This window comes from Pteropus medius, unplaced genomic scaffold, assembly GCF_902729225.1.
Source record: "Pteropus medius unplaced genomic scaffold, Ma_sr-lr_union100, whole genome shotgun sequence".
Classification (NCBI taxonomy): domain Eukaryota; kingdom Metazoa; phylum Chordata; class Mammalia; order Chiroptera; family Pteropodidae; genus Pteropus; species Pteropus medius.
The window spans coordinates 18,735,298-18,748,449 of NW_024352785.1; the positions used below are offsets into that span (position 1 = coordinate 18,735,298).

Here is a 13,152-nt window from a genome sequence, read left to right on the forward strand (position 1 = left end):
AAGTAGCATAAGTCCTCCAACTTTGTATTTCTTTTTCAAAGTTGTTTTGGCTATTGTAGTTACTTTGCATTTATTTATGAATTCTAAAATTAGCTTGTTAGTTTCTACCAAAAAGAAGCTGCTGGAGTTTTGATTGATGTTATATTGAATTTATACATCTATTGGGGGGAGAATTGATATCTTAACAATATTGAGTCATCTGTCTCTCTAGTAGAGAGAATATGTATATTTTGCTGTTGTTGGGTGGAGTGTTCTATAAGTGTCAAGGAGGCCAGATTAGTTGATAGTTCTGTTCAATTCTTTGATTTCTCTCAGCGATGTTGTTAGTTCTTAGTGTATAGGTCTTTCACCTCTTTGGTCAGATTTATCCCTAAGTATTTCATATTTTTGATGCTATTTTAAATGGCTTTTAAAATTTCAATTTCTGATTGTTCATTGCAAACTTGTTAAATTCTCTTGTTATTTTTAGTAACTTTTTTTGTAAATGTGTGGAATTAATCTACATACATGTATATATTTACATAATCTGTAAATAAAGGCAGTTTTACTTCTTCATTCCTAATCTGGATGTTTTTTATTTCTTTTTTCTTGTCTTATTACACTTGCCGGAACCTCTAGGACAATACTGGATAGAAATGATAAGAGTAGACATCCTTGTTCCTAATCTTAGGGAGAAAGCATTCATTCTTTTTTTTATTGCGTGTAATATTAGTACTGGGTGTTTTCATATTTGCCCTTTATCATGGTAAGGAAATTCCTATTTCATCCTAGTTTGCAGAGAATTTTTATCAGGAATGGATGTTGGATTTTGCCAAATGCTTTTTTGACATTTTTTGAGATAATAATTTTCTGCTATTATGGATTTTTTTTTTTTAATTTAAGAATCGATATCTTCCAAAGAGGAAATGTATTAGTTAGGAATCACGGTTGGCTATAATAAATAGATATCTGAAAAATAGAAGTATATACAGACTTGAGGTTTATTATCAGAAAGTAGGTGGTTTATGACATTCATTAACCCATGCAAGAAATTCACAGCAAAGGCTTCCATGATTCTCTGTGTCCTTCCTTCAGATTACCTGATAGTATTTGCAGATTTGGCCATTTTGTCCATACACCCAGCATTAGGAAGGAGAAAGAGAAGGGGAATTGCATTTACCAATCAAATCTGTCCCCCTACACTGTTTTCCATATGGACACTTCAATCTAGAAAGAGGGTTGGGAAATGTCGTTTACGGCTGGTCACATTATTGCCCCTGGTAAAATTGGGATTCTGTTAATAAAGCTGAAGGCAAGAATACACATTTGATATATAATTAGTGATGTCTGCCAAAGACACTGTTAGTAATTGTTCCTAGTATTTGTCCTTAAGAGTCACGAAAACCTTAACAGGAATAGAAGGAAAAGAATTTTAGATATGGATTTTTTTTCTTTTTATTACATTTACTGAGTACAAATTTGTAGGCACCCAGCATTCTCTCACTCTTCATGACTAATCAGCCATTTATACAGGTTACATGTATGAACACTGGTGGCTGTGGGGCAAGAGCCCCTGACCCCAAGCAGTGGGTTATGCAACTTTGGGGACGAGATGGAAGGAGAATACAGTATGAGGCAGCTGTTGTTGGCCTTTCTTTCCTGCAACTTTATTACAAAGGTGTCTACTTCATCACCTCAGATGTTGTCTCTTTTCATGAGACCCTCTTTCATCTCACTTCATTTGGAATTACTTCCTGCAGCAATCACAGTATTTTTATGAGAGCTTTATTGGGATATAACTCATATACCATACAATTCAACCATTTAAAGTCTATAATTCAATGGTTTTTCGTATTCAGAGAGTTGTGCAACCATTACTCAATTTTAGAACATTTCATCACCTCAAAAAAACCCTGTACCTATTAGCCATCACCTCACATTCAACCCTAATCTCTCCCAGCCCTAGACAGCCACTAACATACTTTTTGTCTCTATAGATTTGCCTGTATGGACATTGCATATAAATGGAATCCTTGAATGTGCTCTCACAGTATTTTGCTCATACCTCTGTTATCACCCCTGCATTCTGCTCTGTGTTTATTGGGTTATAGGGGCCTATAAATGACTTCCTATGCAGACTAAATTCCTGATTTGCCTTCTTTGTATCCACGGTAGTGCCTAGCAATATGTCTGCTTCATCAGTAAATATTAAATTGAAGGAAAAGAGAATTCCCTTCCATTTTATAAACAAATAAAATAGGGTAAGCTGCAATATAATGTTTGGAAATATGAAAACAAAATTATTCCTGTCTGTACTTGAATACTGTAGTAGCAGTTAGATTTTGTAAAGACTTTACATATAATTGGCCTCAAACCAAAGTATGGAGTAGAGAAAGTTTATCTTGGAAGTCAACTCTCTACTTTCTTTCTCTTCCTCCTTTGAATCTTATAACTTTGACTCTTGCCATGTAGTACACCTGCCCTAGTTTCTGACCCAGCACAACCTCTACCATCTTTTACTCTCCTACTCCAAGTCCCTCATTAAAACCCATCTTAAATTTTGTTCCACTGGGAGTCAGGCACCAAGGTTTAATACTACTTCTGCCTCTAATTCCAGCTATAAATACTGGGGAAATCATTTCATTTTCCAAGTTTTATTTTTCTTGTCTGAAAAATGTGGGAATGATGTTTACTAGAGGCACCTTTAACTCTAAATATCTATGTTCCTCAATAGCAACTCAGAATAAATGAACGAAAACAAGACTTATGACTTATGCTCTTTATTCATAAGACCAAATTAAAAAAAACTTCTGAGGAAAAAGATTAGCTTGAAGGTTTGTGTTTCTATTCGACAGTTCTTTTCAAGAAATACTTTGATCATGGAAACATTTTAAACAGTAATTTAAAGGAATCGATTATATTATATCCTTTATAATATAAAGGTAGGTACTGTGTTTAGAGGCATAATTGCTTTATAAAGGAGTCTTTTGTCTGTCCACTCTTACTTTCACCTTTTTCTCATACCCTAGGTGTAAATACAAAGGGAAATGTAGGTGGCAGAAGAGAAAATTATTGAGTGTATTTGGTGGCTCTCAGTACTAAAGCCAAGTATTTGCAAGTGAAAGGAATGAGGTCCATGGCGCTGATGATGGGATTTTAATGGATTTAGGAACTAAGGCTGAAACAGGAGCATAATTAGAAAAGATTCCAGGGTCATCATGTCATTCTTCACCTGTTCATCAGGCAGACAGGCTGTCCACAGCTTTCACTTCAAAAACGTGGCATGTTCTTATCATTAGTGTCTCCTGCGTTCCAGTTCTTGAGGGACAAGATGCCTTGGCTGCCCCTTGCAACTTTATGTGTCTGTAGCAGTATACTTATTGTGAGTCCAGATATTCAGCTTACATCTACCAAAACAGACTGCTGAAAACTCAGAATATGATACACGATGATTTTCTTAAAGAGAGATGTGAGAAATAATTCATATTGGATTTATCATCCTTGCTAGCTGTTCCTGGTTTAAATTGCCCTTTTAAAAATAAGAAGAAAGGACATGAACAAAAAATAAAATGACTCCATTGATGTGAGAGCCACACCTATGATGGGTCTTTTGTACCTGTCCTTGAAATCTAAACTATTGAACATTTGCTAAGGGGGATCTCTGTTCCCTTTCTCTTTTCTAGGTCACTTTGGGTTTTTTCCACAAGAAAGATTCATGTCTTTAACCTACCTGGGTTTCCATGTGAAGTTTTAGTCATGGAAGCTCAGTGTCCAGAGTAGGTACCTGAAGCTAAAAGAAGGATGAGGCTGGGGTGGGGCTCTAGATCAACTGATCTAGAGGGAGGGTCTGAATCCGTCACCACATATACCATAGTTAGTGTTCCTGCCTCTTGGTGAATTGGAATATCAGAGACTCAGGAGTCTGTCAGTTTATTCTGTTTTTCTCTTTTGTCTGTCAGCTTATTCTGTTGGCAATTTTCACTCCTGCCAATCTTACAGGTACTGAGTGTAGAGAGTCTAGAGCTGCTGGGATAAGGGCATGGAACAGAGATGACACTTATGTGACAGCATCTAATGCTGTGTGTAGATTCTGCACCATCGCACTAGAATTTGGTGTTCTTTCCTTTTAGAATCCATATCATCAATATTTCCCATGATTTAGATCATTATTTGACTTTAGGCTTCAATATTCAGAGGTAATTACATTGGCTTTTGCTTTAATTAAGGAAAAAAATCATTAAGAAAGCAGATTCCCCTTTCCAATTCCTGATAAACTTACAGACAAATTTGTTTTCTGCTATTTATTCAAATTTTGCTTCAGATTTTGGCCATATATTAGTTTGTTAGTTCAAGGCTTTCATAAAAATAATCTAGAGTTTAAAATTAGCATCATATGATTTTTTTTTTCCATCTGTTATAATCGACTGAACTTCTTGATGTTCATTTCATAGAACACAAAATTTGTGCTATCAGGAATCAAACATGAGAGCATTCGTATGATTATTTGGCGATTTCAAAGCGTTCTGAAGCAGATTTCTTTGATTTTTACACTTAGAAATTTACTCAATATTCTTTTTTTTTTTGAATTAACAAAACAAGAGCAACAAAAAACAATTGATTGGAATCCAAGCATATGCAATTTTGATTCTTAACCCTCTGGGACACATGTTCAACACATTCATTTCTTTACCCATGTTGATATTAGAGTAAAGGTGCTAGACCTGCTTGCTTGATTCAGGGGTCACCCCAGGGTTAAGAGTCAACACAACTACAACTAGTACCATTCATCCATTTGGACACTTAGGTTGTTTCCATCTTAGCTATTGTAAACAATGCTGCAGTGAACATGGGGGTGTATATATCTTTTTGAATTAGTGTTCTTGTTTTCTTTGGGTAAATACCCAGAAGTGGAATTGCTGGATCATATGCTAGTTATATTTTTAATGTTTTAAGGAACCAACATATTATTTTCCATAGTGGCTGCACCAATTTACATTCCCATCAGCAGTGCATAAGTGTTCTTTTTCCTCCATATCCTCACCAACACTTGTTATTTCTTGTCTTTTTCATAAGAGCCATTTGGACAGGTATGAGGTTATATCTCATTGTGGTTTTCATTTGTATTTCTCTCATGATTAGTAATGTTGAGCATTTTTTTCACATACACGTTGGCCATCTGTATGTCTTCTAAAGTAGCATTTTATTAATATATAAATGTGCAAGTTAACACTTACAACATTTCCTTAGCATAAAATAAATAGATGAAAACAATAACTCTTTTAAATAAACACAAAAGTTTGAAATTTGAGGATATGAGTACACTTCTTTTCATCAACCATCATATTTAATTTCTGTGTTTTCTTTTAAATACACAGTATCAGAAAATTCTTATTTCATACTAAAGGCGAATAGTATCTACTTTTTAAAACTTTCAAGATGTACAAACAGAATTTTAAATAGTTTTAGTATCTTGAAGGAGGAGAAATTGGTAAATTTGGGTTTGAAGACTGATCACTAACAATATATTGCAAATAGGGATGTCATCAGTACATAAGTGAGACAAAGCACTTTGATATTTACAAGCGGTACCAGCACTCTCTATATGGTGGGAGTGTCCTGTGTGCACGTTCTACCATGCAACATAATGTGACGCAGCATCCAGAAAGTGCCATGCACTGTTAGACCTGAGCCTTCTGTGGCATTTAATTTATCTTTGCATATGTCAGTTATGGTACTTTGCTGGCTTGTATGTGCATATCTAAATTTTATCTAAATTTTGAAGAAAGAACAGTGTAGTGCTATGACCTTACAAACAAATGACAGATCTACAATATCAAACTCATACATAGGCATGGCAGGAAACGCTGAACTCTGAAGTTGGCACATACTGGCATAACCTGGCAGCATGTCAGCATATTGTAGGGCCAGTGTGTTCATATGTCATAGGCAGATTTTGTTTTTAATTACAATTAAAAATATAATTGTCTGAATCAAATATGTTCCTAAACATCTCCTTTGAACTCCGGTATCAAAATCTCTACTCTAGACCAACCTCCCTAGCCTGCTTGGCCTGGCACCCCTCACCAGATTGTCTGGGAGCTAAAGAATCATTCCAATGGTGGAAGTGAGCCTATTTCCTGAAATTTATGGTCACTTTATTATGTTGTGGTATTCTCTACCTAAAGGTTTTGTAATAAATTTATATTTTTCATTAGAACATTCGCAGCTAATTCTCAAAATAAAGTCCTAACACCTTAGTTGATTTTTAAGGTCTCTCTCTTTCCAAAGCTATTGCTCAAAAACTATACTCAAATAAGCCTCAATTTCCATTCATTTCCCTTTGTACCTTTTGCTTTTGCTTTCTCATCATCTAAAATGCCTTTCCCTTTAATCTCTTCATGTCTAAATCTTTTTGATAAAGAATTTGGAAGTGATTATTATTTTCATTTTTATTCCAGCAATATAGATATTGTATACACACACATGCACACGCATGCACACATACGAATACAAGTGTATAAATCACATAAAAATATTTACTGACATGGAAAGATTTTCCCATTATATTAAGTGGAAAGGCATATTGAAAAATACTACGATCTTATTCTTTTTTCCTTGAGAAGAAAATAAATAGGAAAAATTCCTGAAAGATTTTACACAAAAATGTTACTAGTTGATGGAAGGAGATGAGATTTATTTTGCGTACTGGTATTTGATGTTTGGAATGCAGACCTGTTTACTTTTGTAATAAGACGTGAATTAATAAAACTTATCTCTAAAGCATAAGACATCTTATCCCATCCTTATATAAAACTTGGGAGTACCTTAACCCAAAACTCTTCCAGGTTGTTCCCACTCATCTGGCTGAGTATTTTAAAAAGATGTTTCATCAATGTAAGTGGCACTAAAGTTGAAGGAATGCTGATGTTCAGCACAGCGTATTTTGGATGTCCCTTTCCATCAGCTCACTAAACTTTGCTTTGAAAATCATCAGACTACCCAGTCCACTCAAGTTTGCAATGGATTACCCTCGAGGGGTAAGGGGTATCACAGCTAAGATATTCACTGATGAAGAGAAATTGAGATTTACTATTTCCTAAGAACTGGGTGACCATTTTAAAATATTCTCCTCAAATAGAAAAAGGGCATCTAATTCTGCTGCATCATAGTTGTGAATGACACATGCACAAAGAAATCTGACTGTTGTTTCTAGTGAAGGCATTACGTGAAAGGGATATCTCTCAGTCTCCTTGGCGGCCTGGAGTCCTGATACCTTGCTTTGTGATTTGTTTTTGCATTCACATCCACATATGCTTCTCCTGAAACAAAGAGGATATATTTGGTAGTCACTGATAACTTTTTTTAAAAAGTGGATTAGACAATTTCCCTTGAAACTTTTTCATAATTTAGCATGAAGTAGAATTAAATAGTAGAAATGAAGGAATTTATTTAGAAATATCAAAATAAGAAGGAGAATTGTTTAGTTACACTGCAGACTGTAAGAGGGCTGAGGAACGGATTGAAGAAAATTATCAAGCATGCATGTTGTTTTTAAGTGATACTTGAGACCGGGATGTGAAACAGCTGTGTTGTTGGGGTTTTTTTCTCTTGCCAACTTTCCTTATTTGATTGATTTTTCTCTCTGACAGCCCACTGTGCTGATAAATGTGTCCACGGTCGCTGCATTGCTCCAAACACCTGTCAGTGTGAGCCTGGCTGGGGGGGGACCAACTGCTCCAGTGGTAAGTGTCCACCTGCTGTTGTCTGTCTTGGGGTGTTTGTGCTGTGTGCGCCCCCTCGTCTGCAGAGTGTCCTGAGCCACTGGTTTCCCTTTTCATCCCTATACAGAATGTGGTGTGGATTCCCAGCCTAATTCAGTAATACAGTTTCCTTTAAACTTCTACATCTATTACACACAGAACTGTCTTTAACTGAGTATGAAGCAAGGTACTTGGAAGGAAGATTTCAATAATCTGCTGCTGATACTTCTGTAAATGCAAATGCTTTTTCCAGAGTAGGGCAGTTATGGCAACATAGCTATTGCATTCTAAAGTTCTATTTTTACTTCTCGATTTGTCTATTGATGATTAAAATTTTCCACATGTTAGTTTTAATTCAGAAGTAAAATTGATATTTTTCAATGCTTAACATATTTATCTCTGCATTCTGAGAAGCAAATGAGTATTTGCTGGGATAACTTGGGGAGGAATATTGGTAACAAATGAAAATTTATGAACAGCTTGGTATTAAATTAAATGTAATATAGCATATAATCTGTCTCTGTTATGTCGAATTATAATTCTAAATAATGATATTTTGAACTATACACGGTTGCACTTAAAACCCCAAATTATTTATTATGAGTATTAAATGATGGAATGTCACGTAGTAAATATAGTTGCTTTTGTAAATTTCACAGTTAAAGCTTAAGTTTTCTGGCTAACTCTGTGTATACTTCCTATTCCTTTATATTTCTTTTTGCTTTGAGAAATGCGAGAGGAAATCAAAGTGCAACTAAATTTTAATGCACAAACCGTTGTTTAGAGAAAGGAAATAATAGTTTTAAAAATTGGCAGACTCTCATGACAGCACAAATTTGTCCTCATTGCTGCAAAACAATTGTCTGAAAGTAGTCCAAAAGGACTTCAAGCTGTATAGATAAGCTGGTTTTAAGAATTTTTACTAGCTTACATTTGGAATCGGGAGATGAGTCTTTATCTTATTAGAACTGCTTGTTTTAGCGTTGCGATCTCTTGGCTGTCCCTGAAACAGCATTTCCAGGGGAAGTCCTTGCGCTGTCTGTGCACAGAATATTCTGTGTGACGGAGCCTTTTTATCATATCTTGAGAGAGAGAGAGAGAGAGAGAGAGAGAGAGAGAGAGAAGCGAGTGAGAGAGAGAGAGAGAGGAGAAGTGCGTGTGTGTGTGTGCGTGTGTGTGTGCGTGTGTGTGTGTGTGTGTGTGTGTGTGTCTTTCTGCCCCCAACAGACTTCCAATCCCAATGTGTATCTGTCTTGCAGGGCTTTGTTTTGCTTCTGTTGGAGTCTAGGAGGGGAGTGGGCACTGTGTTCACATGCTATTGAGGCAAAATGTTTGGGATGTGGGATTTGGCTCCTGTCCATTTTTCTGGCCAACTGACCTCAAATGGGATGTGGCTTTCATGGACTTTTCCAGCTTAAAAATCAGTTGTGCCTACACATTTTGAGGAAAAATAACATTATTATATAAACTAGTGGGAAAGAGAAGAATGGATGTATTTGTCATTTGAAAAGTGAGGTTCGTTACTAATTACAAAAACATGATGTGGAATAATTTTAGTTGTATTCATGCTTGGTCTCAGAAGAACGGCAGCCTACTTCAAGTTAAGAGATCAGACTGAAGAATGCTTGTGTAAACAAAACAAAAGCCTACATGGGTTTCAGACTCTCTAGAATTAATTTAGGCCTTCTAGAAAATAAACCGCTTTATTTTGGAGTTTACTGATTTTTGAATGAAGCCTCTAGAATTCTGAAAACACGTGTTCTTTCAGTCCTGGAAGATGATATCAAGGCAAATTCTAGGTTATTCTCTACAACTCATGTTTTGGCTCTTTTATAATGAACAAAAACATAAATAAACATGAATGGATATCTGAAGCTTTCAAAGATGTTCTAGAAAACATTTCTGACACTTTTTTTAAGCACAAAAGAAAATGCTATTCTGAGCTCGAGCACTGGGTCTTGTTATCTGTGATTTGTGGCAATTACTCTACTATTACAGATATATATTAGGTCTATAAAATGATTGCTCAAACTCGTTCCCTGTATCAGTCAGTATTCAATCAGGAGACAGTAACCACAATAGTGTTTTTTTTCCAGTAAACATTTTATTTTGGAACAATTTTAGATTTACAGAAAAGTTGCAAAGATAGTAGAGCGTTGTCATTAACCCACATTCAGTTTTCCCCCTTGTTAACATCTTACTGTTAGTTTGTCATACTGAGAAACCGACATTGATACGTTACTGTGAGATAAACCCCAGACTTTATTTGAATTTTGTCAGTTTTTTATTAACATCTTCTTTCCATTCCAGGACCTAGTCCAAGGCACAACACTGCATTTCATTGTCATGTCTCCTCCTGTCTCCTCTGGTCTGTGACAATTTCTAAGTCATTGTTTTCCATTACGTTGGCAGCTTCGAGGATTACTGGCCAGGCATCCTGTAGAATGGCCCCCAGTCTGTTTGTCTGGTGTTTTTCTCATCATGAGACTAAGAGTATTATGGGTTTTAAAAAGAATATTACTGAGGTGAAATGCCTTTTTTATTACATTGTATCAAGGGTATCATGGCATTCATATGATATCATAATAATGTCAGCACCTAGTTAACCTTCTTCACTTGCTGATGTGTAGTGCTTGCCAGGTTTCTCCACAGTTATTATTTTTCTTTTTTTTTTTTTTTTTACTCTATTCTTTGGAAAGCAAGTCATTAAGTCTAGCCTGCCCTCAAGGGTGAAGGGCAGGAATTAAGCTCACATCTTTGGGAGGTGAGTATCTACATATGTTATTTGGAACTCTTCTGTAAGGAAGATTTGTCTTTCCCCTATTTACTCCATCATTTAGTTATATCAGTATGGACTCATGTATATTTATATGATATTTTGGGTTATGAGCCAATATTTGTTTTCGTTGGTCAGATTGTTCCAGCTTTGGAGACTGGGATTTCTTTGAGGTGACATGCTCCCATCCTTTTATTTGTTTGTTTTTGAGTTTTTGTTTTGAGCATTTCCTTACCTTCTGGTAATAGGATGCTCCAAGCTCATATTGTGTTTTTCCTGCCTCAGCCCTGGAATGAGCCATTGGAGAATGGTATTTAGAAACCAAGATCTGGATTCTGGGGATGTTCCTTGCCACTGGGACACATAGTAACTTGGATGGGGAAAGTTTATTAAAAAAGAATTATAACTATAACAGAAGATTGGAGTAATGAGCAATTGGCTAGTTCGAAGTAAATAGCACTCAAAACAAGACAAGAGTAGCTGATCTAAGGAGCATCCACTATTCCTAGGGCTGAGATAGAATACCCAAAAGGAACCTCACCAGGGGTGTGATCCAGACCTTGTTAGAGAAGGTACAACCGTCGCTCACTGGATGGTAGAGAAGCTGCCTGTGCTGTTGGAGCCTGGAGCCGGGCTGGGGAAGCTGCTTCTGTTGCAGACATTGGGCACTGTGAAAGCTATAGGTGCTACTGAACCAGATGCTGGAGAAGCCTCTCCAACTGTGTTTACATGGCAGAAGCTGGCAGCCGGAGAAGCCATGTGCACTGCAGGAGACAGCTGAGCTAGCACACTGGAACCAGGATGGAAAACACCTCCTGGAATATCTCTCCAGCACCCTCTACAGAAACTTAATATTCAGCCAGCAGGCAAAGGAAAAATATTTAAAGGGTTCACATTCATTTTTGTAAAGTGGACAATGAAAGATAAATTTAGCACTGAGAGGCAGTAAAGTGTTAACTGTTGCAGTCCACACCTTCGGTTACTCCTCTATGCATAGTCCTGTGCATGTTTGAATTATTGTACATCAACAAAACAACTCTCTGTTCCCACTTAATAAGATATAACTATCAGTCTTACAAGACCTTCTCACTGTCTTTGCCAAATGAGGAGATACAAGTCCCAACAGTTGTGTATCTATTGCTGATTACATTAATTTTCCTCAAATTCAGTCATAGTTCTACTGAATGTTGTTATCTAGACACTAAAGTTAATGTTAAACAACTTGTATATAAAATAAAAATGGAAAGAATGGGGGGAAAATAGCATCTAAAAATATATTCCTATAACAAGCAGATAGAAAATATTAAAAACTACTGCAGGCCCCTCTTCATGTCATTAGTCACAAAACTAATTATATGTGTGGTTTTCTTTTCCACTCCCCCATTCTGTATTTCCCCCCTTCTTAGCCCAGACCTCACCTGCTTGGAGTTCTTTACCTGACAGAGTGACTTAAACCTTCAATCTCGAAGGATCTGAATTCTCAGTTCTGCCTTTTTAAAAATCGGTGACGATTTCTGTTAACCTTTACTATGGGCACGTAGGTACTAAGTGGTGCCCCCAGAGCCCCTCGGTTTCTGCACATAGCTTTCCTTTTTCCCATCGTGTAGTAGCAATCCAGTTTACCCTTGATAATCAGGATCAATTATTCCGGCCAGAGAGTAATTCCTTTTATTTACATTAAGAGCCTAAAATGATCAGATGGCAATAAATTGATTATTGTCACACAGAGCTCTCTCTATTTTTTTTTTTTCCTTCCTAATATCCTTGGGAGATTAAGGAATTAATTAAGAGATACCTTCACATGTACAGGTTTACAGAAGCTTCCCTTGGAGAGTTAATCTGACTATCTATCTTGTCAGTGGAGGGAAGTATTCTTATATATGATATACAGTCAGTGTTCTGGATCTCAGTGTATTCTCTGTATAAAGAACTAGGGGTGTCAACTGTACCAAGTTTGTTCCCCTGGACTGAAATCATGATTTATTTGACTAGACTCAAACATATTGCTTCTTTTTAAATTGGATTAAATGATTTTTTTAAAAAAGCGCACACATATTTTACTTTTATTGGCATCCTAATATATACCCTAGCTTATATGACATTAATCTGTCTTCCCTCCATCTGTCCCGTCCCTCCTCTCATCTCTCTGTCTCTCTGTCTCTCTGTCTCTCTGTCTCTCTCTCTCTCTCTCTCTCTCTTCTTCCCCCCACTTTCTCCCATCAATCTCTGTATGGTCATCAATCCTCTATTTCTCTTCCTCCCTCACTAGATGACAAACAATTCCTGGAGGTCAGGAATTGTGTTAATGATCTCTTTAACCTCCCTTGTGCTTGGCATATGGTTGGAACACAGTAAATATTTGTTCCAGATCATTAGAATGAATAAATGGTATGATTTTGTATGATTCTGAGGTCATTTGTGTGTTCATGATGTGAACTTTCATTGAGTGATTACTGTGCGCAAGGGACTGTATTGGATGCTAGGGATAAGGAAACAAGTGTGGGACGAAGCTCATACTTTGAGAAAAGTAGATGGCAGTGTGAATGTCTTACCCTGAGGAAGACATTTTCTTACCCTCAGTAGAAAAGGTGGCTTGAGGAAGCTAAAAATGGAGTTGGGTAAGGTAATTAGAGGTTT

At 36.5% G+C, this 13,152-nt stretch overlaps 1 protein-coding gene across 2 annotated transcripts in view; it reads left to right on the forward strand.

Moving 5' to 3' along the window:
• MEGF10 (multiple EGF like domains 10) overlaps nt 1–13,152 on the forward strand; it is a 332,427-nt gene that overhangs the window by 242,221 nt on the left and 77,054 nt on the right. For both annotated transcript variants that reach the window (XM_039848592.1, XM_039848593.1), the window contains one exon: nt 7,629–7,721. In XM_039848592.1, coding sequence (XP_039704526.1) covers nt 7,629–7,721 — 93 coding nt within the window. The remainder of the gene's footprint in view (nt 1–7,628; nt 7,722–13,152) is intronic.